Source organism: Hypoxylon fragiforme (assembly GCF_022984875.1).
Source record: "Hypoxylon fragiforme strain CBS 206.31 chromosome Unknown GGS25scaffold_8, whole genome shotgun sequence".
Classification (NCBI taxonomy): Eukaryota; Fungi; Ascomycota; class Sordariomycetes; order Xylariales; family Hypoxylaceae; genus Hypoxylon; species Hypoxylon fragiforme.
The window spans coordinates 657,862-684,594 of NW_026054763.1; the positions used below are offsets into that span (position 1 = coordinate 657,862).

The following is a 26,733-nucleotide window of genomic DNA, read 5'->3' on the forward strand; positions in this document are numbered from 1 at the left end:
TTAGGTAGAAGATAGTTAAGGCTTGTGAAATTAGGTACTTGATTTTTACGTACTTCGTGATTTTGTCGTAGTTTTGAGTAGTAACGGTTGCGTTGATGACCTCAATAACAGCTAGCCTAGGTTAGTTAAGTCCTATTAACCTAAGTAGACCTACATCGCCCACAGGCTTTGCCATTGCTGTGGATTGTATCCATGTCACAGCATGTCGTGGGCTATGGACTCTGGCAGAGTAGCAATTACTAGATGCCTTCCTCCTTTACGTTAAGAAGGGAGAGGGGCTAACTAATACGTTTTATCTAACCCTTTATACATCATGTACAGTTTGATCTCTCGCGACATGATATTTACTTCCATATAAAATCACGAAAATCTATAACCCAGGCCATATATTGACGGCATGTAACATTATTTACGGAGATATAGGTACCTAACCTACGTGATTTCTTGCACCAACATCGAAAATTCATCATAACTTTGCAGAAAACTTCAGAGCATCTACGAGTACCTACTTACACTAGAAACCACGGCGCCCCAGTCCAATTATTCCATGCCGCAGATATTGATACTAAAAGGGGGGATAAAATAGTGGCATGGCATACGCATGTCATGCATGCGCATCATGGTGGTGGCAGGATATCCAAGCCACCACAGACATAACGCCCATTTCTAACAGGAAGAACGGCCTTCTCTAGTTCCATGACTGCTGATTAGGCATTCGCCATTCTCGCAGAGAGATAAATAGATGCGGAAACAGAGCACTGCCTAGGTAGGTAAGTAGACGTAACTACCTAGGTAGGTGCCTAAGGTACCTACTCAGACGCAGACCTAATATAACAACCCTGGAAGCTACATAACAGCAAGGCGACGACTTTCGCGGTCTTGCTTCCATACCGCTGCACAAGGGGGACGCCAAGTGAGATCCTATTCGCAGGTCGCCGTCATGGCTCTCCTTAAGGTTGCTGGGAGTCAGCCACACACGCCTGTGCCGCTGTGCATGCACATGGCTTGGGTGCCACCTGCGAGCAACTCTGAAACGACGACGTGTTTAACGGAAATGCGTCGCTGGGCGAAGCATGCAAGCCGTGCTTCTGGTAGGTAGGTATGCGCATTGTTCTGACTGGCGCATTGCAGAGACGGTGTCCACGGCGTACTATCAGCGCGTAGGGCTACCTAGGGTCTGGAGTAGGTACCTATAGGCCCGCCATGTATGTGCCGGCTTTGGAAAGGCAGTGGGTGCTACACAGAAGGGGAAAATAAAGAGCTTGCTTGGGACTGACTGATGTGCACGACAGTTGCTTGTGTCACAGTAAGTAAAGGTGGTCGGTCGTTGATCCCACGGTAGCACAGAAAAGAAGCAATTGGGGCTAGGTATATCATGACAGGAAGAACAGTACCGATTAGATGAAACAAACCCTATAGAATGGATGATGATCGGGGATAAGCAGTGTACTAGGTTACCCGGATTAGTCAAAGTCTTGGAAATCAAATGGGGGCAGGGGAAACGGTTTCTGCCTACACCATGACCAGCAGCTGGGACGGTGTTACCTAGGATAGATGAAAAAGAATATCGGGATTGAGTCGAACGTGAGCTTCCCAGCCCTACCGGGGAAAAGTCTAGAAATAGTAATAGCTACTTGATACAGACCTACAGATCTGTAGCTACCTAAATCGGCTCTTGCTCGTCGTTGTTTCATGTTGATAGCTTCCAGTGTAAATATATCTTCAGAATGATCCACAATGACGAGCTCGTAGTAAGAACGAAATACAATGACGGACATAATAATAATAATAACAATAATCATCATAATCATAAGCACCTAGGTTAGTATCCATGAACGCGGCTTACGCTACGGGCGTATCGGCGACCGCGCCTACTCTCGGTCCCGGAACCGAAAGGACGACTCCGTATATATCTGGCGAGGAATATATAGATCGTCAACTGGGGATTCGGAGTCCTTCCGAATCCTATCGCTGCTTCTGGTAAAAGTCGTCGAGGATAGGAATCCATTGAAGACTTGAAATTTGATCCTAGGCACCTCCTATGGGATGATAATGGAAGTCGGAGTCAGATCTAGTAGAGTAGCATTGCATACCTAGGTAGGTAAGTATAGCAATGTTCTTCGTTGTAACTAACTAGGTAGCTAAAAGAGATCGACAAGCCCCCACGCGGGCAGTAAAAAAGAAGTAAACTGAGTTGAAGAGGTGCCTGCCTTAAGATAGTGTGCTATCTCTCATCATGTATATCCTCCGCATTAGTCTCCTATCCCTGGAAATCTCAGGCCAATGCCATTGCCATGCAAATCCGCATGTGCAAGCCAATCGCCATAAGTAACCCGAGAACAAATCCCCCCCCAAAAAACCTCCCAGAATCGTCAAAAGAACCAAAAAAAGAAAAGAAAAAGTTCATAACCCCCCTCATCCCCTTTCTAGGTACGTAACCCCTCCTCCCCAAAAAAAAAGAAAAAGGGGGGGTGATTCTTCCGCGAGAAAGCTCTATCAATCTATGTAGTAATTCTATCCCATAACACCTGAAAGCATTCTCCAACCCAACAGAAAAAGAAAAGAAAAAAAAACTCCCACAAAAAGCAAATCTAGAAAAGCAAAGCCGCCGTGTCGCGTGTGTAGCGTCGTACAACCCGTGCACGCATCAGCCACTTTTGCCATAATGCCAAGGAAACATCCCATCCGTCCCCTCTCTTCTCCCTCCCTAAGTTAAGGTATGTAAGGCAGGTAAGCAAACGCTCCCGGAATCCAGTTCTTCGTCTAGTAGCCTTTCTGACTAGTTACCTCCCAACAATGCAGGAACAGTAGGGTAGGTAGGTAGGTAGGTAGGTAGGTAAGACATGTGGGGGATCCCCCTTCCATTTGGGGGCTGCCGTAATATAACTACACCCAATCTGGAAGAGGAAGAAAAAAAAAAGAAAAAAAATTGGAATCCTCATATCATAATCGTATCGTATCGTATCGTATAGGTAAGCTTATTTTCCCGGGTTAGCCGTTTTGGGAAAGGGAGAGGGGGAGAAAAGAAAAGTAAAAGTAAAAGTCGACGTCCTTTCCCCCCCCCCCCCCCCCCCATTTTTTGCTTTTCTTTTTGGGCTTATGCGAATGCGAGTTAAGCCGCGATGAGGATGTTGTTGTCGCCATATCCAAGGCCATGGCCACGAAGCTCAAGGCCGGGGAACCGGCGTCCTGGCCAAGCCTGGTCTGAACCCGAACCCGGATCCGAGCACAGAAGTTCCAGATCTCGGCACCGGCTGCCATTCAGCTCGCTATAATAGTCATTTACCCCTGTTAGCTGGATATCTGTAACTGGCATGGCGTGGGCTCAGCGGTGAGTAGGAAGGAAGTGAGTGAGGGTGATAAGATAGGCACTATTGGAAAAGTTCCTTAATGTGATGGGTATATGAAGTCATTGTTTCAGGGTAGGCCTATATCAATGTCCTGCTTTGGCTCGCTATGGGGGTTGACTGCTGAAGGAGGGAGTAGAAAGAAGAAAGATGGATGGATAGGAGCTAACTAACCTAGGCCCATAAGAAGTCGTCGGTGGCTGAGGATGGACTGGCACGTCTAGCGCGAGCCAAACCTGGACAAGCCTGACAGCAACATCAGAGAAGTGCTTGGCCATCACGTCCTGAAGCCCCTCTGATTCTGCCATCGAGTTCCTTGGGCTGGGTGGCGGCGTTGGGACCGGCGGGCGGGGAGGGATTGGGGGTGGCCTGGGCGGCGGTCCTGGGGTGGGAGGACGTGGTGGGTAGGGGAGCGTGATCTCGCCAGACACGTTCACATGCTGTTGGGGTGCTGGAGAGACTGGATCGTCAAGCATGTTGGACGATACACCAGTAGCTCCTCCTCCATGGCCCGTTGGGAGTTTTGGCGTTGGCCATGAGGGAGAAAAAGGGGGTTTGGATGTAGAAAGCGACATCGTGCTGGAGAATCGATGTTGCAACAAGACTCGTTAGGAAGCCTCTTTGGGTTGAGTTTAATTTTTTGGGAAAGATAAAAGTTGCTGTGATGAGTGTTGCCCTGATGAATTGGTTTGAGGGTAGCGAGTAAAGGAGGTCTCTCCATCCAGATGTGCTTCCAAGGGCCTTGCTTTATAGTTTTTTTTCTTTTTCGACCGCATGGCAAAGTTTTATTCCTGCTGAAGTAGATAGAAATAGGGGGGCCCGGGAAAAGGAGGCAAAGGAAGGGACCAAAAAAAGGATGTGGGTTAGTGAGATGGACGGGCCGTACCGCAATAGATTCGACTCACATCATGATCTAAAGATGGAGCAAGCAAACCATCTGGGCACCTGGGCAGGCATTCCTACAGAGATCCAAAAACGGCTACGGTAGCTGCTATACTAGGTACTAGGTAGGTAGGGAGCAAACCAACCTGCTGCAAATAGTGCTTTCCCCACTACGGGCCTACACTGCTTCTAGGGATTCAATTTGCGACAGGAACTTCAGATCTGCGCCTCGATTTACTCTCTTCATAGCTGCGACTAGGCTTTTATTATCTAGGTACTTGCTATACCTATGACATTACTGTTTAGGACTGAATGGTAGACAATGAAGTCATCGCGGTCATGTTTCCAGGCGTGGGTCTATTCCAACAGAGTAACATCTTCTTGAGCACTTGACGAAAGATGGACTATAAATTACGGCGCAAACCTCACGAAGCTAATTCGTATTAGAGTATATTCTGGGGAGCTATGTAGGCCAGGAGTAATGAGCGCGTAACTAAGTGACGCGAATCCGAATGAAAATCCAATGAGAGTCGAAAAATGCACACATATCGGGAGGTTCGTGACTCAAGTCTGACTGTTCTCACTCTCGTGAGATGCGTCTCAGGTATTATAATAATAAAAATATTACTATATTTGAAATACTTCAGTAGCGTGTGCGAACCCAAGTAATCTTCGAAAAATGAAGGTAGGTAGGTATACAGCGAACTCGGTGTGCGGTGTGAACATGTGAAAGGCTATATCGAAGGTGAAGAATCTTAGCGAAAAAAGAAAAACGGTCCAAAGAGGTTATCATCGTGCTTGGTTCTCGGTTACCGTACAGATGGGAACGACCTCGAGCGACATAATTGGCCTGTCATGATCACAGAAAGGGTAACACAGAGCGAGATCTCGAAAGTGAGGCTCATAATAGCGTGGTTGGCATTGCCCCTTGTCGTCACCAACCCAACGCATCGTTTGCGCATGTCAACCGAGCTAAGCGCGTGGGGGAAGAAGAAGAGAGGGGGTGAATGATGGCTAGTGGTACTGGCATCTCGTCAAAAGGCCCAGAGCTGAGTGAGAAATAGACGACAGCCGCAGCCATGCTGTTGGTTTGCCGAGCGCCAAGGCCTTTAATTGGCTTATTGAAGCCATCTGTCACCCAAGACGGTCGTATCCAGCTGATTCGCGGGGCCCGGCCCCATCACCGGAACACAATTAGGTTCCGAAGCCACCACCATGCCGACGACACGAACCCACTCGCTAGTACGATTCGAAAGGCTATAACTTTATCAGAATCCCATCTTATCTTGTTATAGATGCTAGGCTTTGAGAAATGAATATACTTACGCGTGCATGATTCCGCGCTGAAGCACGATGTCACCTGGTTTGCACAAGGTCTCAGCAGGCGTACCGTAGGTGCCTTGCTTATCTACGATGTTGAACGGGTTGGGGGGCGTTAGAAGACTTAGAGTCCCTTGTATGACCACAAGATAATCGGTAGAGGTTGTACGATGCATCACCCCTTCTGTATTGGGGGCAACGTCCAAGTAATACACGTTAAGCCCTCCTGGTACTGCAACAGAAACTTGGGTCAGCAATCCATGACAGACCAAAGATAGTTACCTTCTAACCCAAGTACCAGGTAGGTTATGTAGGCAGCTGCGTATGTATACGGTAGTAAGTCTACAGTTGGGGGTAGAGCATAGCAAATGGACTGAAATGAGCCCAGGAGATATAAAAGTCACATACGCACGATTCCCATCCCGGGCACTTGATCGAGTTCTAATTTGCCGCTGAAATGCATGTCAGCTTTCTTTTCTCCTTCATTGTTTGATTGACCCTTTATATATAAGACGGAGTAAGGTCAAAAAATTGGGACCGTAGAGAGGAGAGCGACTCACTGTCCATCGTTGCTCGTGGGCACCTTGTTATGAGATGCTATCCGCGATCTTATCAAGGCACCCCCCAATATAGGCTCGGACTTGAGCGTGTCCACGAGGACTTCTACACCGGGCTCAGAATGCAAGCTTGTGGCGTTAGATCCTGAGAGAGGGAGGTTGGACGCAGTAATCCGCCTAGGAGATGATAAATGGATTGGTGAAGTCATGATTCTTTGGTGATACCGTGTGACGCTGATAGTTGTAATGTTGTGTGTACTAGGCATATTTACCGCGTTTGGCCTCGTAAGAAAGTTCGTATATATATCAAGGCAGATGCCACCAAAGAAGTTATCACTAATCCAGTCTTAGGCAGCCGTGGATGACAAATTAGGCTTGTCGATCAACAACGGAATATATGGATATTTCTTATAAATCAAGAGAAATGGTGCATGTTATAAAGCACTTATTTTTACCTGGAGGCTTGAGAGTTTAAGAGCTAGAGTATAAGAAGAGATCTATGAATATCATTGGCAGGTGCCTTGATACTCATTCGTAAAGGATTCCCTAGTTACTGTGAGATGTAGGCATCGGCATCAGGGCAAACTTGAAGTCAAGTAATTCCTCGTATGTTATTAGACGGTAGAGCGACTCTAAAACGCACGTATAGCAGATGGGCGACAATATGGCCCGTCCTTTTATGATACGGAGTGGAGGCTGTCGTCAGATGTGGCACGCATGCCCACAAACCATTATGATCGGTATTCCGTTGCCCTAGAGGACCATGAGCAGCTGATCCGAGACAGCCAGAAAAAAAAAAAAGGAAAAAAAAGACGGGTGAACATACGGACACCAAGATCCATACCTACTATCTAGTACTGAGTAGGTAGTAGTCAATGGCCAGAGAATAGTTGATGTCAATAATACGTAAGACACTTATCGTCTTTGGCCTTAAACCGAATAACCTACCAGACGCCCATCTAAATGCAATCGCCCTAATCCCTAATCCTCCCTGCTTAACGATATCCTCTGCCCCGACTACGGGAACGACTGCGGCCTCGCACGCTATCGTAGCTAGGACTACGTCGTCGGTCATCGTAATCGTCGTAATTATCTTTCCTTCCACCTCGTCGTCTAGGGGGAGATCGGGATCTGGAGCCGTATGATCCAGTAGGACTGCGGTTACGGCGGTGAGGAGATCTTGAATAGGAGCGTGGCCGGTAGGTATCGAAGCTGTCGCGACCTGCCCGTCCGTGGCGCGGGGATGATCGAGGTGGTCTTCCCCCGCCAAAGCTACCGCCTCTTCCGCCAGAGGAACCGGGTCCACCAGCTCTACCACCACCTCTGGAACCAGGAGCGGGAAGGCGAGGGTCGATATTTGCACCTCGGCTTGCAGTTGGTGGAGGAAGGGATAACTTGCGTCGGGGTAGGACAATGGATACGTTGATGATGGCGCCGTCAACAGAGGCTTCGTGCATGTGAGCAATGGCCGCCTCTGCATCTGCCTCATGGTCGTAAAGAATATAAGCCGTACTACGGTTTGTATTGTCTATTTTAAGCCAAAAGTTAGCCCTTGAGTTTAGATCGGGTATGTAAGAGAGTCAGCTAGGGGAAGAAAAAGATAGAACTCACGAGGTCGGCTCTTGGGCAGTTCCAGGTCCTTGATAGGGCCATACTGGCCAAATATCTCGTGCAAGTGATCCTCATTGATGGTTTTGGTTAACTTCTCAACGACAATCTGTAACCCGGGATAACGTTAGAAGGGAGATCCATTTAAAGAAAGAATATATTAGTTTGCAGATATGGATGTGAGTTACTAACCTTGGTACTGCCTTTAAGAGGGCTCTCGCTTCTACCACGATCGTCACGGTCATCAAGGTCGCGACTCGGGCCTCTGCTTTCACTACGAAGTCTACCATTGCGACGAGGCGTAGGGGAAGGAGATCGACGTCGCCGAGCTGGTGAAGGTGACGGCGAATAACGCGATTTAGGAGTGGGAGAGCGCGATACGTAACGCTCTCGCGAAGGCGATCGAGAATCCATGTTGACAAATGATTATTTCTTCAACAACGGTGTTTGTTGTTGAGGATGAAGTTGTCAAAGCTTAGAATTTTCGGATTGAAAACGAAGAATCTAAGTAACTGATGTAACTGCCGTAGTATGGAGCTTAAAGCATGTACTGTAGGTGCCTTGGTACCTATCCAGCCTAGCATTCAATGATGAACGCTAGTGTTAAGCATGTAACTACCAGGTACATATGTACCAGATGCAAGCACCATATGACATATGTGCAGTACTAGGTACTGAGTACTAGTTACATGTAGGTAAAAAGGATAAACCATGCAGGGATTATTTTTTGAATATTGAACTCGACCTTTTCCAATTCAAAGTTACAATTCCAATTCTCACATACGACGGAAATACACTAGTTCCGATTCAATTGACCAGGATTACACTAGGTAGGGCAGCCCAAGCGTTGAAACTTGGCAGCTACTTGGTCATTGCTTAAAATTCGGAAGCCCAAGCTGGATTGGTCCACTAATCTACATAGGTGGGGGCGCACTAAAATAATTAAGTCGATAAGCATTGGGCAAGCACTGTTTACTCCCCCCACACAACCGTTGCTGGGCTTTCCCGTTGGATGTCAACAAGTAAATTTAACCTTCTTGAAGCATCGTCGTTGCGACTTGGAGAAAAATAAACTGTACGGCAGAAGGAACAAATCCTCTGAGAAAAGTTCGGAAACGAAGATTTTGGTTTCATTTCTAATTGTGTTCCATATCAACATTAATTTTGTCTGGGACGCCACACTTTGTGTTACCTATTCTATGGCATCCTACCTCGAGATACCCATTTTCACCATTCATACTACCTCTCTTCTTGTATAACGCTACCGACAACGATTACAGGACATACCTACTTTCAATGAGCTTAATGCTCTAGTTCAAGATTCTACATATTGTCTACTTCGATATTGGATGTGCCCAACATGTCACAACGAAATAATCCCTTCGCTCGGAAGATCTCACCTTCGCCCTCGCCGGTTTCGAGCGGTGTCGGTAGACCAAAATCAGCTATATTTCTCCCCCAACCCTCTCTCCTACCGAGGGGTACCACACCACCATCACATGCTCGCGCACAATCGCAAGCATCAGTAGGTGCAGCTAATTTACTTCCCGTTGGCTCCAATGGCCCACGACCTCACCGGGTCGACTCTAAAGGCAATGGCCCAAACTCGACCACATTTGCACCATCCTTCATCAAAACCGAAGAAATGCGGAGGTCCTTAGACCCTGTCAAAGGAATTGAGGGTGAAAATGACTTCTCTGGCAAAAGATATGTTTGGCTTAAGGACCCACAAGCTGCCTTCGTCAAAGGTTGGATCGTGGAGGAGCTCGGCGAGGGTCGTATATTAGTACAATGTGACGATGGGACCGTAAGTGCTACTTCTCTTGGGGATTTGTATTTACTGGTACTAACTCAATGCTTAGCAACGGGAGGTGGACAGCGAAAGCGTCGATAAAGTCAACCCAGCCAAATTCGACAAGGCAAACGATATGGCAGAGCTAACGCACCTCAACGAAGCATCCGTTGTTCATAACCTTCATATGAGATATCAAGCCGACTTAATATACACTTACTCTGGCTTGTTCTTGGTCACTGTGAATCCCTACTGTCCTCTACCGATATATACGAACGAGTACGTCAATAGGTACAAGGGCCGAAGCAGAGAGGACACTAAGCCACATATTTTTGCTATGGCGGACGAGACGTTTCGAAACCTAGTGGATGAAGGGGAGAATCAGAGCATATTGGTCACGGGTGAATCTGGTGCAGGAAAGACCGAGAATACAAAGAAGGTCATTCAATACCTTGCCGCGGTAGCCCATTCGGAGTCTCCAGTGAAGGGCAGGGGGCAGCAGTCTACACTCTCTCAGCAAATCCTAAGGGCCAATCCTATACTCGAAGCCTTTGGTAATGCGCAAACTGTAAGAAACAACAACTCTTCCCGATTCGGAAAATTCATTCGTATCGAGTTCACTCGCAATGGAGCTATTGCTGGCGCCTTCATCGATTGGTACCTGTTGGAGAAATCTAGAGTGGTCCGTATCAACCCCCAGGAGCGAAATTACCATGTGTTCTACCAGCTCTTAAAGGGCGCAAATCAGGAAATGAGACGCGACTTTCTGCTGGACGATTTCGAGGTGGAAGATTTTGCTTACACCCGAGAAGGCCACGATACGATATCCGGCGTCTCGGATCTCGACGAGTGGGAATCTTTACTAGAGGCCTTCGACGTGATGAAGTTCTCTGACAAGGATCAAAGTGCTATTCTACGTACCGTCGCAGCTGTTTTACACCTTGGCAACATCACCGTTGTCAAAGAAAGTCGCATGGCCGACCAGGCTCGCCTTGCCCCAGATGCAAAGGAAGTTGCCGCCCGAGTTTGTAAGCTTTTGGGAGTGCCCCTAGAGCCTTTCTTGCAAGGGCTACTTCATCCAAAAGTCAAGGCAGGTCGTGAGTGGGTGGAGAAGGTTCAAACCCCTGAACAAGTACGACTCGGCATCGATTCTTTGGCCAAAGGTATATACGAACGGGGTTTCGGGGATCTCGTCACAAGAATAAATCACCAGCTTGACCGGACTGGTATGGGCATCGACGACGCGCGTTTTATTGGAGTGCTCGATATTGCAGGTTTCGAGATCTTCGAAGAAAATAGTTTCGAACAGCTCTGCATTAACTACACCAATGAAAAGCTTCAGCAATTCTTCAACCATCACATGTTTGTCCTCGAGCAGGAGGAGTATGCAAGAGAGCAGATTGAGTGGAAGTTCATCGATTTCGGCCGCGACCTACAGCCGACCATCGATCTCATCGAGCTACCGAACCCTATTGGTATATTCTCTTGTCTTGACGAAGATAGCGTCATGCCAAAAGCGACCGATAAATCATTCACCGAGAAACTGAACTCATTGTGGGATAAAAAATCTACCAAATATCGAACATCGCGTCCTGGGGCTCGTCAAGGATTCGTTCTTACCCATTATGCGGCCGAAGTAGAATATTCCACCGAGGGTTGGTTAGAAAAGAATAAAGACCCCTTAAACGACAATGTAACACGGCTATTGGCCACCTCCACAGACAAGCATGTCGCGAACCTGTTCTTGGACTGTGCCGATACTGATGACAGCAATAGCGGTCCTCGTAGTAGAGTCAAGAAGGGGCTCTTCCGCACCGTTGCACAGAGACACAAGGAGCAGTTGTCCAGCCTTATGTCGCAGCTCCAATGTACTCACCCTCATTTCGTCCGCTGTATCCTTCCGAATCATAAGAAGCGCCCTAAGCAATTTAACGCGCTACTCGTTCTTGACCAGCTGAGATGCAATGGTGTACTGGAAGGCATAAGAATCGCTCGAACTGGTTTCCCTAATCGACTTTCTTTCGCAGAATTCCGACAGCGATATGAAGTTCTCTGCAAGGACATACCAAAGGGGTTACTGGAAGGGCAGGCGGCTGCGGCGTTAATGCTGGATAAGCTAGGTATCGACAGGTCCCTGTTCCGTGTCGGTCTCACGAAGGTGTTCTTCCGAGCTGGTGTTCTTGCCGAATTAGAAGAGCAGCGCGACGCCCTGATCACCAAGATAATGTCTCGATTTCAGTCCGTTGCTCGTGGCTATATACAACGGCGTATGGCCTTCAAAAGGCTGTACCGCACCGAAGCAACCCGGGTCATCCAGAGGAACTTCAATGTATATCTTGATCTTTGCGAGAATCCTTGGTGGCAACTTCTTATTAAGATGAAACCACTATTGGGTGCGACTCGAACGGCTATCGAGGTAAAGAGACGCGATGAGAAGATTCGGCAATTAAGCGACAAGATGCGACAAGAAGCAGAGAATCGCACTCGGCTCGAGGAAGAGAGAAGAAACTGCAACGCGGAATTAATGCGAACACAGCAAATCCTTGAAAGTGAGCGTGCGTTAGCCCTGGACAAGGAAGAGATATTCAAACGACTTCAACTTCGCGAGTCCGAGCTCGAGGAAGAACTAAAGGGTGCCATTGAGGACCAGGAGAAGCTGGAGACTCAGCTGGATGACCTCCTCGATGCAAAAAAGAGGGCTGAGCACGACGTGGACAAGTATCGAGCTCAGTTGGAACAGGCCGCCGCTCTCATTGCTCGACTCGAAGAAGAGAAGTCGGCACTTGACTCCCGAGTATCCGACCTTGAGGTGCAGATCGAGGAGATCTCTAAGAAGCAAGCAGACCGAAGCGCACAAGAGAACGCTCTCGAGGATGAGGTTAAGATGCTTCAAAGTCAACTATCGTTGAAGGATCGTAAATTACGAGACGTTGAAGGAAAATTACTCAGAAGCGAGCAAGATGCGGACGTAAAATTTGCTGCCACCCAAAAAGAACTACAAACTCTTAGGTCAAAGGAGCAGCGCCTGACAAAAGAAAACCGCGAAGCGCATCAACAACTATCCGAATTATCGAAGACATCGACAGACTACGAAGAGCTTGTGATGAAGAAGGAGAGCGAGCTTGCGATTCTTCGGTCAGATAACAAGAAGTTTCAAATCGAGCAGCGTGGTTTCGAGGATCAAAGGAAAGCGCTACTGTCGGAAAAGGAGAAAACGGCCGATCGACTGCGTGAGGTCCAAGCTGAAATGGTGGCTATGAGATCCGAACATACTCATCTCCAGCGTGAAGCAGAAGATGCTAAACAATTGCTTCAAGCAAGACTCTCTGAGGACGCTCAAGCAAACCAGAACCGAGAAGTGTTGGAGGCCCAGATCAAGGATCTGAAAGAGCAACTATACAAAGTTCAAATGGATTTGAGCCGAGAGCGTCAATCCCGAGATGACGTGGCCCTCCTTTCCGAGCACAAATTTCAAGCTTTGCAGGACGAGCACGACCGACTCAAGGAGTCAAAGATAACAATTGAGAAAGAGCTCTATCTCCAGCAAGACACACTACGACGGACCATGGAAGCACGAGCAACGGTCGAACGGGAACGAGACGAGGCGCGTGAAGAAATTCGGCGGTTGCGAGTAGCGAAAAGCCAAGCCGAGGAGGCTCGATTGGAAGCCGAAGAAGCAGGTGAGCGCAATGCCACACGCGCTGCTCGAGAACGAGAGGCTAGTTTGCAGAAGGATCTTGATGCGACCCAAGAGCGGCTGAGATGGTTCGAGGGTGAGTGTGAAAAGCTGAATCATGAGATAGAAGATCTCAACAAGTTCATGATCTCATCTGGCGAATATGGCCTCAAAAATGACCAGGCCAAGGAACGCCTGGAACGGGAACTGGTCACCGTAAAAGGTCGTCTAACGGCATCTGAAAATGACAATCGGGCTTTACTTAATAAGCTGCAGCAGAAGGGGCTTGAGATTGCACGATCTAGCTCGAGGGCTAGTGAAGCCTCAAGGGGACAGATTATGACTCTCCAGCGTGAGAAGGCGAGAATGGAAGAACAGCATGCCAACCTCAACAAGCAGCTCGTGGATTCATCCCTGACTATCGCAGGCTTGGAAAAGAAGGTTGAAAAATTGCAACTCAACGTGGAGGATCTCAACCACGAAGTGGCACGTGAAGTCAAGTCTGCCCGTAACGCTGAGAAAGCGGCATCCAACCACACGATCCAACTTGCTGAGGCAAATCGTACGATTGAATCTGAGCGCCAACTACGAACTCAGGCTCAATCTACTATCCGAGCTATGCAAGGAACCATCGATTCCCGAGACCAGGAACTGGGAGAGCTACGAGCGCAAATGCTACGGGTTTTGAAGGCTGTCGACCCAGAAATCTCGATTCCCGCTCAGGGTGACGCAAGTCACGATAAGATCATGAGCAAGAACTTCGATATGGTTAGGAAGATTGAGGAACTGCAACAAAATCTCCGCGTACAGAGTGCTGGGCGAGCCAATGCGGAAGCACAATTATCTGAGATGCGTGCAAACCGATCCGAATCGCCAACGAGACCTAAGCTCGAAGAAATGCACCCTAACGAGGCCCCTTTCAACGGTTCCCCCACGCAAAAGCGAAGCAAGTTCAATTCCCGACGTTACTCAGGAGCTTCTACGCCTACTCGGCAGCGAATGGGCAACGAAAATGATGTGATTCCGGACTCTGGTAGATCTGATCGTACAGCGGATATTCTCAGCTTCAACCACAAACAAGACCTGAAGACTGAACTGGAAGAGCTGCAAAATCAACTTCAAATATCACAGATGCAAAACCGCCACCTACAGAGCCAGCTAGAACGCGTCACGCCCACTCAAGATTCGAGCCCCGACGAAAGTCCTTCAATTCGCCGGATGAAGAAGCTAGAGAAGGTGAATAGCCGCTTACATGACATGCTCGATGATTCCACCAAGAAGGTTTCTCAGCTCGAGAAGGCGATTAGGAGTGGTGAGCTTTCTGTGAGGGACTTGCAGACAAAGTCGCACGAAGAGATTCTTGATCTGCTTAATAGCCAAGAGGATTCTCGCCGTACGCTCTTACACAACCACAACGATGCCATTGCAGAGTTGTCTGATGTCAAGGATCACTTCGAGAAGATGCGACACGAGCGTGCCAGAATAGAGGTGGAACTTCGAGACACTAAGTCGGATCTCCAGGAAATGGCGATCGCCCGAGAGCAAGAAGCGTCTAGTCGCAACCAATTACTCCAGGAGTTTGCCGACTTGCAGATTCGGCTTGATGCGGAGACCTCCCAGCTAGAGGATGTGACTTCCAGCCTCGAGATGTACAAGAGTCGTGCTGACGAATATTTCAGCAAGCTTGAGCAAGCTGAAATTGCCGTTCTTAAGGCGACGAGGGCCGAACAGTTTGCCAAGTCTCAAGCCAAGGAGGCCGAGGATGCCTACGCGGAGATCATGTCTCAACGCCAAAAATCAGACGGAAGCATGGAGGATATGCTACGCCAGAACCAACGTCTCGAGGAGAAGCTGGAAGATATGTCGACAGATCTCGAAACTGCTCTGCAAGCCAAGAAGCGTCTTCAACATGAACTGGAGGACTACAGAAACCAGAGGGCTATTGACCTCGAGGACAAAGAGGCGAGCATGGAGCAGACACGCAAAAAGTACCAGGCCGAATTTGCCACCCTCACCAAGGAACTCGATCTGGCACGGGAGGAGAAGCTCTACAAGCAATCCGAAATCGCCCGATTACGTGAAGAGCTGGATGATCTCCGCTCCAAATGGGATGACGAAGTACTCAATAGCACAACGTGGTCCAAGGAAAAGGCACGGCTCGAATCCACGCTCGCCGACGTGGTTTCTTCTCGCGACGAAGCTGTCAGCGCTCACAACGAAGCTCAGGGCAAGGTTGTGTCACTGCTTTCGCAAGTCCGATCCCTTCGCACTTCGGTGGACGACATTACCTCTGAGCGTGATGCACTTATTCGGGAGAAGGCTGGTATCGAAGCCAGGCTCAAGGAAGCCAAGGCCGGACTTGAAGACCTGGCCAAGAGCGAGAGCCCAGCCATGCGCAATGCGGCCAACACTGACAAGGAGATTCTGGAACTGAAATCCAGCCTCGCTCAACAAGAAGACATTGCCGTAGCGGCAGTGGAGAAGATGCGACGGGCCGAGTCTCTGGCTACGGAAGTGCAGAAAGAAATCGCAGCAGAACGCGAAGCAAGTGCAGACCTAGCCAAACAAAAGGCTGCTCTGGAGAAGAGCCTCAACGAAGTGCAAGTGCGCCTCGTCGATCTGGAGACTAAGGGATATTCAAGCGGCAGCCAAGACATCAAATTCTTGCACAAACGTATTCAGGAGGTTAGTACAACCCCATCAGCATCCGAGTTAGAACTAGAACCTCCCAAAGCCATCCCATCACAATCCAGGTCATCATCAAAATCTCCTACGAAACAGAAGTCTTCTTTGTTTCGCAGGCTCACAAGACGTGGTACTAATATTGCCTTACCACCATAGCTTGAATCACAGCTCGAAGCCCAAGAGAATCAACATTCGCAATCGCAACGCTCCGTTCGCAACGTTGACCGAGTCATGAAAGACCTCCAGTCCCAGATAGAGCGCAAGGACAAGCAAGCAGTGCAACTCAACGACGATGTAACCCGATTACGTGACAGGGTCGACAAACTTCTCAAGACGATTGACGAGCTCCAAGCTAGCGAGAGCGACAACCAACTAACGACCCGGAGGGCGGAACGAGAATTGAGAGAGGAGAAGGAGAGGACGTTACGCCTAGAGCGGGAATTGGAAGGGTGGAAGCACCTGCGGATGGAAAAGGGGAGTGTCAATGGTAGCGTGCGACTCAGCACACCAGTCTTGGAAGGGGGGACCAGGCGGCTCTCGGCGTGGCGGAACGGTACCGGGGCTAGTGGTGATGCGGACGAAACGAGCAGCTTGAGTGGAACGGGTATCGAGGTGCCCAAGAGGAAAAGCAGCATTGGGCTCGGACGCACGCCTAGCTTAACGAAGGGATTCTTATGAGGAACTAATTATCTGGGGATGAGAGATGAATAAGGAGGGGGTAAATACGAGGGATTAAGGCGGAGGGAGGGGGTATTATTAATGTATCAATGACTGTGACCGGCTTTTGGGGCGTTTTGTTTCTTTTTTTTTTTTGGGCTTTCTTGACTATAGTAGTATCTTGTGGAATTACCTTACCTTACCCTAGGTGCCTAGGACCTAGGTAAGCACACGTGTATTAATCATGATAATGCGTCGAGATGATGGCAGAGGCGGAGGCAGAGGTAGAGGCAGAGGCTAGGATAGGGGACAGGATAATGAATGTTAAGGTGTTGAATGATGTGTTTAGATGGCACCTGGAGTTTGAAGGTGTTTTGAATTTTGCTGTGTTTCGTAGGTTGGAAGTGAATAGGGGGGGTAAGAATCTCATTATTCCCTTGTCCTTTCCTCTGCCTCTCTCTCCCTCTGGCCCTCTTCTTCTCGCCTTTTCCTGGCACGCACGCGCACACATACACATACACACATTAACAAACAAGCAAACAAGCCAAGAGGTCACAGGCTAAGGTGTAGGCAGGTAGTAGGTATCAAAATAAGATCATGTGATATATCAGACCTGCTGGGTGATATGTTTGCAACTTCCACTCTTCATACAACGTCTGCCTTGAATTGTAGTATACCTAGGTACCATCTCACAAGTGGGTAAGTACCTAGGTAGGTATGAATACATGCAACTACCCATCACATGTCCCACGTAACGCAACGGCAACAGCCGGTCAGTCAGTACATATATGTATAGGCCGGTAGGTACTACATATGTAGGTAGGTACAGTAGGTAGGTAGGTAGGTAACCCTATTCAACTCTCCGAGAGAAAAAAAGGTGAGACGTGCCAGCTCGCTTCCCGCACTTCCGCCCCGTCCCGTTGCGGCGGTGCGAATTTTCTGTGGTTGGTTTTGGTGGTAGGGTTGAGGTGGTGGTGATTTGTGATGTGCGTGTGTGTGTGTGTGTACCTATGTATACAATTATATACCTAGTGTGTAAATGTGTCTGTGTACCTGAATGTATGCGTGTTTGTGTAAATACCTAGGTGTCGGTGTCGGTGTAAGTGTGCTAGGCATGTACCTACCTACCTTATATACCTCTGTATGTAACTGAGCGCGCCTCAAAAATACGGCCCTGTACCGGTCTTCAGCCTCATCGGCGGGAGCTGAAATAGTCTGGCTCGCGCCTTTTTATGCTGGTTGAAAGAGATACCGGATACCTGGTAGGTAGGTATTGAAGTGGATAGACCATCTATATTTTACCTTTGGCTTCCACTGGGTGAATTCGGGACAGGGCGGTATCACTTTGGTTACGTATATGAGGAGAGGGTTGTTGCTGTCTACTTACCTACATACTTACTTACTACCTACCCTAGGTAATCTACTACTTAATACCCCCAAGCTAGCAAGTCAATAAACGTAGGCGTGCCTACCTACCTACACCAGTAGATCAAGCGAGCGTCTTAATCTCGATGGCCTAGACAAACATACCCACATACCCATACAGACACACACACTCTCTCTCTCTCTCTCTTTCTCTCTCTCTCTCTCTCTTACACGGAGAGAAATACATACAGACAAATAATGGGCAACATCCTCGGCAAACAACGCGTCTTCTACATCAGCTACGATCCTTCCTCTTCTTCTTCTTCCCCCTCCTCCTCCTCATCTACCACATCTTCAGAAGAAGAGGACGACGACGACGGCGAGGGAGTAGAGGTCTACTACACGTCGTACGGCTGGCCGCAGGATATGTTCTGGTTTCCTCACCAGGGAAACTACGGGCAGTGGGGTTGGGGCTGGGAGGGCGCGGTGGTGGGGGTTGCGAGGCGGAAGGGCTGTGTAGGTTTTTTTTTTTTTCTTCTTCTTCTTTTCCGAGCCCCTTTCCCAAGCCTCTCTCACCTATGCAGGTAGTTTACTTAACCCTACACACGCCTAACTAAACCCCCACATCCCAAAAAGAAAAAAGAATACGTAATAATAATAAATAAATAAATAAATAACAGACCAACCGCGACCACTGGGCCCTGGCCTTCCGCTCCAACGTCGACGTCTCCCGCCTCCACCTCCCGCGCCGCATCAACGGGGTCCGCACGCAGATCCCGAACCGGTGCAGAGAAACATGCGGTAGGCATCGCCGGAGACATGGGAAGAAGAGGAAGAAGAGTACACGGGTGTGTATTACTGTGAGGGAGGCGAGTCAGGAGGGAGATGGGAGGGAGGTGGTGGAAGTGCTGGTGGGACAGGAGGGGGAGGGGGAAGTGGTGGTGGAGGTTCCGGAGGAAGGGGGGGTGGAGGAGGCGGAGGTGGGGAATGGGGATGGGGATGGGGATGGGGAGGAGGTGGTGGTGGAGGTTGGTTAGGAAACCAGTAGCAGTTTAGGAGTGAATAGAAGATGAGATGCGAATAGGGGTAGCTATGGACTTTAATAAGGTAGCTAAGTAGGAAGCTAGACTGCCTAGTTTGGCGACGATGGAGTCAGCAGGTTTAGCAGGATTAACGAAATAGGGCTACATGTGAGTTTACTACAAGAAGAGCACCCAGTAGCTGTGAAAACCCCTAGGTCAGGTCAGTGTCTTTCACTTGAACGGGTTTTGTGAGGTATGTAATCGAGCCTTAATTGCACGTATGTAGGTATGCTAAAGTATTAACGTGCTAACTAAAAGCTCCCAGTGGTATCTCAACGTAGTAGCCATAAGCAAAACATCATTATATCGACCCAAGCACGAAGCATTAGGTCGGTTCCATCATTAACATCTCCACTCCTTCGTAGACATCTTATCCTCATCCTTCACCCTTCGCACATCAACTGCGAAGGCGACTTGATCGTCGTATCGTATACCTCCTTCGACAACAGGAGGTCCATCAACGCCTTCAGAGAGGAAGGCAGCAGTTTGCAACAGGGAATGAGAAAGGAAACGACAAAGGAAAAAAAAACAACGGAGATGGAAACAACCAAAAGTCGACACAGGACTCAAGTATGTATGAACCCTGGCCGACAGCCAGTTGAAGCCATCAACGAAGAGGAGTGATAGGAAAAGAGAAAACATAGGAAAAAACAAAAGAAAACAGTATCAGTCCTTCGATCAACCCCTTCACCTCCCCTTCTTTCCGTTCCTTTCTGGCATCTGTGGTTTGTGTTCCTCGATATCGGCCAACAGTATTTGTTTCAAACACCGGCTCATCACGATATCTTCTCGGTAAACCACAGATGCCGTCATGGTACCTAAACAGCCACCCCCTCCCTTCCTTTCTGGCATCTGTGGTTTGTGTTCCTCGATATCGGCCAACAGTGTTTCGTTAAACACCGGCTCATCACGATACCTTCTCGATAAACCACAGATGCCGTCATGGTAAACAGCCTGGGTGCTTTTCCTCCCCTTATGTTGTCTTGATGCCTTTTCCGTCCCCAAACCTTCTCGTCGTAGGCCCTCTTGTCATAGACATCTCAGCTTGCAAAATCAAGCATCCGCCTTCTTACCCACCTTCTCCTTCTCCTCCCTCTTCTTCCTCTTCTCCACCGCCTCGCCCCTCTTCTCCCTCCACGCCGCCTTGCGCTCCTTTCTCTTCTTTTCAACCCACGCCGCCTGCCGTACCTCCTCGATCCACTCGTCCCACTTTCTGTCGAGCTGCTTCCAGGCTTTGCGGCTCTCCTTCTCCTCGGCGTCCAGCTGCTTCCGGCTCATCCCGAACCAGCGCTCGCCCTTCTCCGGCTGCGGGATGCCGAAGATGTTGACTTCGTTCTTCGGGACCACGACGCCGCCGGTCGCCTCGAGCACGGACAGGGGCGAGGGGCGCGCGGCGATGTCCTCGATCTTCTTGAACAGCGAGTGGCGCACGCCGAGGTTGATCTTGGACATGTAGAACTGGTAGACCTTGGCGTGGTCGGCGTTGTTCCAGATGGCGCGCACGTCTACCCAGGTATTGGCGTTGTTGCTGTTGCTGTTGGTATTAGTGTTGGTGTTGGGGCCGAAGGTGAGCTCGCACTCGATGCCGCTGCCCTTCTCATACTCGCGTATGTCGTGGACGGCCTCGAACTTGGGGAACATAGTGCCGTCGGTGTGAAACTTAGTGCCGGTGCGGTGGGAGACGAAGCCCATGTCGTTGGGGGCGCGGCACATGGCGCGCGTGCGGGATGCGACGGGGCCGCTCGGCATGTCGAAGCGGGTGGTTAGCATGCGGAGTGGGCCAGGGAAATGGAGGTCGTAGGATAAGGTGGCCTGGCTGATTAGGTCGACGCGGTTGGCGTCCTTGGTCCACTCTAGGAGTTCTGTGCTGGCTCGTGCTGTAAAGGAGGAACGAGTTTAGCAGATAGGCTTTTGGGGGGGGGGGGGGGGGGGGGGGGTGGGAATTGGGATGCGTAAAATGGAGAGGAGTTTTTGTTATAGTTATAGGTATAGGCACTTACAGGGTAGCTTGATGTCCTACACCAATTCTCTCACGGGAGGCTCGTTCCTCTTCCCGATGGTACCCAGGTTGACCTCGAAGGCTGGGGCGGTGATCCTGTTGTTCTTGACAGCTTGCAAGCTGTTTATGATGTGCCGCATGCGGCCGGTCTTGTCTTGGGCACTAAAGCCGCCGAGTTGAATCTTGACAGTGCATCGAAGCTTGCGGTGTCCCAATGGAGATTCACTCAACAGCAGGTAGTCATCTTTGGTCATGGGACTACCACAACCACCCTCGGCCAAGAGGTTCTGCTTAATGTGTATGTCCTTGATAAATGCCCGTCGGCGGGGGGTGATGGCAGCCAGGTATAAGGCGGCGCTGTGGACATTGTTAAACTCGAAAGTGTTGGCGCTGTAGAAGAGGCCCCAGTGCTCAAGGTCGTGGTATAACGCACGACAGGTTCGGGACAGCGCGACAGCAACGAGCATTTCTTTGGCGGGCTTGAAAGACCCGTCAAACCAGTATTCGACCAACTCGTCATGCTCCGCGTCGTCGTAGGCAACCCAATTATGCGGGAGGACTTCCTCCGCCAGCGCCATTCGGTGGAACTTGTTGGAGTTGCGGAACACCTGCTGTGGGCGGATCGGCATCTTGGTGTATCGTCTCTTATACTCATCCGCTATTACAGCCAGGCGGATGATTTCTCGTCGGGTCTTGAGAAAAAAAAAGCACGTGAGTGTGTGTTCTCAATTGAGTCATAAGATAACAGGTGAAGATGAAAATTGGAGAATGAGAGAAAAGAAAGGAAAAAGGAAAAATGAAAGGGAAGAGAAATAAAATAAATACCTCAACAGGTAGCTTCGCGAACAATGGCGAGCTTTGGTTCTTCAGTGTTTTTTTATACTTGGGATGTTTTTTGTCGTAAAGATCGACGATGAGCTCTGGAGATGACTCCATATCGATAACTATTTCTGTCTAACGACAGATAGCTTCTTCACAAGTTAATCACAGAGATTAGACGATAGAAAACGAATTGAAATGATGTAAGTAGGGGGGCGGCGGGTGAGTAGGTGTGTATTAACGAGAAAAAGAAATGGAGGTGTCGGAAATGTATGATGGGTTGTGGGAGAAGAAAAGAAACGAAATTGTCAGAGCCGCCGAAGAAGAAAGATAAAGTAGTTGGGCGGTCACCTAGGTAGGTACATTTTTGCATTATAGCGGGCCTGAAATAAACAGACTGGTGGTCTTAGAACGCATCAGGACGCGTCGAGCGCGGCAGTAAGGTTTGAGATAGCCCCACGATGGGAGGCATGCCTCAGGCACCATTTTGTACCTTGTAAAGTCGGCTTGTAGCCGCCTACTAGGTCCTAGATATGCCCTGTAGCGGTGTCTAGCCCCTATATTGTACTGAAATATAACGGCCCGAGTTTCTCTCCATCTTGTAGTCGAGTTGTGTAGGTAAGTATATATAAATAATGGTAGTAGATAGGCACCAACCTATACAATGTTGGTAGATATTCACCACCTACGGGATGACATAAATTCTGAGTACATACTTACTCAACCTCATTCTCATATCATATCATCATAACAATAAAAGATAGACAAGGAAGGAATGACCTACCTAGGTACATAGCAAACAATTCACGGCATAGCACAATCGTCAAACTGCACCAATAACAACGTCGCTATAATGTAGTCATCCAATTCACTAAAACGACATAATCGATATACATCGTTGAAAGGAAAGAACTACATAACAGTTCCCCCCTCCATCACCATCAATTCTCAACTATACAGCCTCAACTTTCTACACACAAGGAATTTAACCAGACTAACGATCTTGGCCTTCTTCCCGTTGAGCACACCACCGCTGCTGGATGGAATGAACTCTTTACATACCGGGTAGCTTGTCAAGCCCTGGAGTGGAAAAAAAAAGAATTAGCATATAACCTTGATCACTTATCAAGCAGGTAGGCATCAAATCAAGACTTACATCCGTCGGTCTCCTCGCCAACCATGTCCTTGACCGTGCACTTGTTGGCCTGGGCCATGGTCTGCTTCGTGATGGAACCGCAGCCATCGTAGAAGCAGTTGGACTTGTTCATGGCGCGCTGAAGGGAGTCGCCTGTAGATCTTACATCAGCAAATCATATCATCATTGGATAATAATTTTTTCAATTTTAAAAACGTACCCTTCCAGCCAAACATGTAGTCAGCGTGCGTGCCGTATCCGCTGGACCCCTCGAAACTCCAGACGAAGGGGTTAGGCGTGCCTGAGGGCCACATGCTGTTGAACTTGGTCGTGTCCCAGACGGTCTCGTATGTCAACTGGGGCATGCGGACGCTTGAATAAAGTAAGTTAGTTCCTCTGTCAGATAAAAAGGGGGAAATGAGAATGACTCTCGATGCTAGGTAGGTACATACGGGTGAGAAGCCGGGCACGGGGGAGCGTTCGTGAAGCCGTCGGACTTGATGGTGTTGTACATGTGCGACTGGTGGTCGGGGCTGTCGAGGTTCTTGCCATCCCAGCAGCTATTCCAGCCAAGGTTAGCACCTAGTGTACGAGCTCACGTTTTGGTGGGGGCTAAAGGGGCTACTAACGCGGGGAAGTGGTGGACAGCGAAGATACCTCCCTGGCATGGTCTGTCGGGGAAGTCGACCATCTCCGGGCCTCGGTCGATGGTGGTCCGGAGACAGTTGTAGCGGAGGCCGACGTGGCCCTTGGCCTCGTCCAGAGTACCCGTAGCCGGACTGCCGACGGTCATACGGAAACCCTAGAAGCTGTCAGTATCGTCGGTAGTGACGTTTGGCATTAGTGGATTGCCTAGGTAGATATACTTACTGGTGGGAAAGCTCGGATGGGTTGCTGCTGAATGTTGTCCGTGAAAAAGTCGTACGGGGTGTAGTAGATGGTCATTCCACCGGTGGTGCCAGCCGCGAGGGCAGCGTTGTTGATGATGGGCACACGGTGGTAGGAGCCGTTAGTGGGGTGCTTGAAATACAGGACAGCGGTCCAATAGTTGGAGAAGTCCTCGGACATCTCGCAAGTGGTGCAGGTGGCCCTCTCACCAACATCGCCAGTCATGGTGGCGTTGAAGGCGTTGCCGCCTACGATTTGGTGGACATGGGCAGAGGGGTTGTTGCCAGGCTCGACGACGGGGTCAAGTCGCTGAATGGTCAGCGACGAGCATCCGAAGCGAAGTCCTGCGTGGACGGGCGCGGCGAGCGCGAGAGCGATGGTGGAGAACGACTTCATCTTGGCGGTGAAAATTGTTCTCGGCTGCAAAGTCGTGCAGAAGCAAAAAGAAACCAAGCAAGCGAAGTAGGCTGGCCCAAACTCGGTCCCCTTTCTACTCTTATAGCCTAGTATTTCTTTTACATATTCCTACGTATTCCTACTTACCTCCCTTATCGTGCCCACCCATCATGAAAAGGGTCCAATCTATTACTTACACATTACATATCGCGGTAGTTGAAAGGCAAATCTTAAACCCAAGAAAGGGTGGTCATGCTCTTCTCCGTAGATTCTCTATAGGCAAATCAGCTCCCACCATGCTACCTAACGTACTATAAGGCATTTTGCCGGCGACATGGGGATTTAAATTATATATACACCAAACTCCTCAACTATGTCTGCTTTGGGATGTTCAACACAGCAGGCAAGGCTGTGACTCGCTGGCAAAAGTGCTGTCTCACTTACTGCTTACCATTTCTCTGGTCCGCCATATATGCCGCGAGTTCCTAAAATGACCTACATCATCTATTTCAGTGACTTGATTAACTACATGATTTGTCAATGGGGCGGTAGGTACATCAACTGTTATGATGCGAGAGTGTATTGGTAAGAGAGAGTGTCTAGATACATAATTAATATGTAAGTATTTCTAAGAAACAGGAAAACATCTATGATTGGGTATGGTGGTTGGTGGTTTGTGACGGGAGAAGCTGAAGAAAGTTCCCAGTTCAATGTTAGTGGTAGAGTGAGCGGAGTGGGGACTAATCAGCACTGAGACCCTGTGAAAGCCACTATAATCACAGCCACAGCCCTAAAACGTTATTATTTGCAGCATGCCAGTGCCAGTACCATTACTGATATGATAATGATACATATAAGCTAACTAGCATTCCAAAAGTCGATCTATGTCCTGCTGGCGCAATGGTAGCGCGTCAGACTTCTAATCTGAAGGTTGCCGGTTCGAGCCCGGCGTAGGATGCATCTATTTCTTTTTTTGTTTTGTATCTAGCAAAGCTTAGATCATCAAGTCAAGTGATTAAGTGTAAAGTTTTCATCTCAACCCAATTTTTATTTTATTTTTATTATGCTACTTCGTAGAATTCTGTAATCAGAACCAGTTGATATCGCACGTACATTGCTGAATAATGCATTTGCCACCACCGCTTCAAGACGAAGAAGAATACCTACAAATCGGTCATGCGCACATACCCGTCGGTGCCAATATTATCGATAATATGGTTAGCCTAGATATTCAGCATTCGCCAGACTTTGAAGCCTATCACAATCAGGCCGAGAATGACCATGCGATTTCGCTAGATTCTAGAAGACTGCAGCTTCAGCATACAACTGAGGGCTATCGCGATGGCATCATTAGCGGTAAGGCAGAAAGCATTCAGCAGGGTTTTGATGAAGGGTTCGGACTGGGTGCCCATGTTGGATTAAAAGCTGGTCGATTACTCGGTCTTCTTGAAGGAATTGCCGCCGCTTTGAGAGAAAATCCTAGTCACGAAGCAATGGCATATGCCGACCAGCTTTTATCACGTGCGACGAGTGAACTCAGCGTCGATTCCATATTCGCAGAAGAATACTGGGCATCAGATGGTAGTTGGACATATCCCGTTCAAGGATCCGGAAGTGACGGCGATGTTGTTTACGAGGATGTTGCGAGCGAACACCCTTTGATTTCGAAGTGGAGTGCACTCGTAGATCAAGAGCTCAAAAGCTGGAACTTGGACCAAAATCTCGCCATCTTCAGTGGTGACACAGTTCAATCCGAAGCCGATGGGGCATCCGCTCCAACGCAAGATATATCGCGACAGGCCGTCGATTGGTAAAAGCAAAGATCCGTACCGAACGATTCCCCATCCGTCAAATTAGCGCAGCCAAATCGAGATAGCATCGCATTCGATATCAAAATTGTCAGGATTACTCTCGGACCGCTCATCGCACATGACACTGATGTGATACAGTGCGATGTTTGGAGAGGTACGATACAAAGGTCAAGGCTCAAGGCTCCAGGCTCCGATACTGTCACTTTGATATAATATTGTTGTGATAGGTCAGTGAGATGAATACGAACTAATATCGGCCTCTATTCATCATCGGCCAATACATTTCAACAGTCTTCACCATCCGTCGAACCATAAGCAGCCATCCGCTCTAGCCCAATCCTAAGGTCCGACCACCATGTTGGCACTTTCGGAATCTGGATGAGGCGCGCCGAGCTGAAGAGTTCTAGATTACGCCCCGTGAGAGATTCGTGGAACCCCCTATTTCAGTCACATTCCGGTTGGATGGCAGGATTTCCCAGTATTCTGGTGCCTACCCAACCGGTTCACGTTGCGCATACTCCCCGTAGAAGCCGTAAGCTTACATCCAATTTTTCGACAGATGTCCCCAAAATAGGGTCCCGCCAATCATCCGTCAGCTGAACGGGCATCATTGAGAGGTCGCATATGCTGTGCCTTGTAGGGCTGACGAACAATTGAGGCCCCTGGTATGCTCTCTACAAAGCTGCCCAGTGAACGTCATAAGCAGTCATGCGT

At 48.9% G+C, this 26,733-nt stretch overlaps 7 protein-coding genes and 1 non-coding gene across 8 annotated transcripts; 3 read left to right on the plus strand and 5 right to left on the minus strand.

Moving 5' to 3' along the window:
- Nucleotides 1-3,071: 3,071 nt before the first annotated feature.
- Nucleotides 3,072-4,615, minus strand: GGS25DRAFT_403550 (uncharacterized protein). Its single transcript, XM_049258448.1, has 2 exons — nucleotides 3,522-4,615; nucleotides 3,072-3,269 (listed from the first exon to the last, which is right to left on the minus strand). Exons 1-2 carry the CDS (start codon nucleotides 3,920-3,922, stop codon nucleotides 3,113-3,115), a joined length of 558 nt encoding a protein of 185 aa, XP_049113695.1. The 5' UTR covers nucleotides 3,923-4,615; the 3' UTR covers nucleotides 3,072-3,112.
- Nucleotides 4,616-5,263: 648 nt separating this feature from the next.
- On the minus strand, nucleotides 5,264-6,665 carry GGS25DRAFT_403542 (uncharacterized protein). Its single transcript, XM_049258447.1, has 4 exons — nucleotides 6,110-6,665; nucleotides 5,958-6,001; nucleotides 5,556-5,781; nucleotides 5,264-5,486 (listed from the first exon to the last, which is right to left on the minus strand). The coding sequence occupies exons 1-4, from the start codon at nucleotides 6,370-6,372 to the stop codon at nucleotides 5,348-5,350; spliced, it is 672 nt and encodes a 223-aa protein (XP_049113696.1). The 5' UTR covers nucleotides 6,373-6,665; the 3' UTR covers nucleotides 5,264-5,347.
- A 71-nt stretch (nucleotides 6,666-6,736) lies between these two features.
- On the minus strand, nucleotides 6,737-8,213 carry GGS25DRAFT_403568 (RNA-binding domain-containing protein). Its single transcript, XM_049258449.1, has 3 exons — nucleotides 7,907-8,213; nucleotides 7,718-7,823; nucleotides 6,737-7,634 (listed from the first exon to the last, which is right to left on the minus strand). Exons 1-3 carry the CDS (start codon nucleotides 8,126-8,128, stop codon nucleotides 7,102-7,104), a joined length of 861 nt encoding a protein of 286 aa, XP_049113697.1. The 5' UTR covers nucleotides 8,129-8,213; the 3' UTR covers nucleotides 6,737-7,101.
- Nucleotides 8,214-18,147: 9,934 nt separating this feature from the next.
- On the plus strand, nucleotides 18,148-18,926 carry GGS25DRAFT_524406 (uncharacterized protein; the record flags this gene model as incomplete). Its single annotated transcript, XM_049264602.1, has 2 exons — nucleotides 18,148-18,405; nucleotides 18,570-18,926. 2 exons carry the CDS (start codon nucleotides 18,148-18,150, stop codon nucleotides 18,924-18,926), a joined length of 615 nt encoding a protein of 204 aa, XP_049113698.1.
- An 859-nt stretch (nucleotides 18,927-19,785) lies between these two features.
- Nucleotides 19,786-21,599, minus strand: GGS25DRAFT_533790 (uncharacterized protein; the record flags this gene model as incomplete). The annotated part of the gene is made up of 2 exons (XM_049265712.1): nucleotides 19,786-20,838; nucleotides 20,992-21,599. 2 exons carry the CDS (start codon nucleotides 21,597-21,599, stop codon nucleotides 20,025-20,027), a joined length of 1,422 nt encoding a protein of 473 aa, XP_049113699.1. The 3' UTR covers nucleotides 19,786-20,024.
- Nucleotides 21,600-22,637: 1,038 nt separating this feature from the next.
- GGS25DRAFT_502549 (uncharacterized protein) lies at nucleotides 22,638-24,897 on the minus strand. The gene is made up of 7 exons (XM_049262016.1): nucleotides 24,660-24,897; nucleotides 23,795-24,481; nucleotides 23,554-23,726; nucleotides 23,377-23,484; nucleotides 23,145-23,296; nucleotides 22,946-23,077; nucleotides 22,638-22,869 (listed from the first exon to the last, which is right to left on the minus strand). Exons 2-7 carry the CDS (start codon nucleotides 24,206-24,208, stop codon nucleotides 22,844-22,846), a joined length of 1,005 nt encoding a protein of 334 aa, XP_049113700.1. The 5' UTR covers nucleotides 24,209-24,481; nucleotides 24,660-24,897; the 3' UTR covers nucleotides 22,638-22,843.
- A 197-nt stretch (nucleotides 24,898-25,094) lies between these two features.
- Nucleotides 25,095-25,166, plus strand: GGS25DRAFT_t84. The gene has a single exon. It is a non-coding gene; the product is annotated as a tRNA-Arg (tRNA).
- Nucleotides 25,167-25,194: 28 nt separating this feature from the next.
- On the plus strand, nucleotides 25,195-26,235 carry GGS25DRAFT_403784 (uncharacterized protein). The gene is made up of 2 exons (XM_049258450.1): nucleotides 25,195-26,106; nucleotides 26,158-26,235. Exon 1 carries the CDS (start codon nucleotides 25,333-25,335, stop codon nucleotides 26,020-26,022), a length of 690 nt encoding a protein of 229 aa, XP_049113701.1. The 5' UTR covers nucleotides 25,195-25,332; the 3' UTR covers nucleotides 26,023-26,106; nucleotides 26,158-26,235.
- The last annotated feature ends 498 nt before the right edge of the window (nucleotides 26,236-26,733 follow it).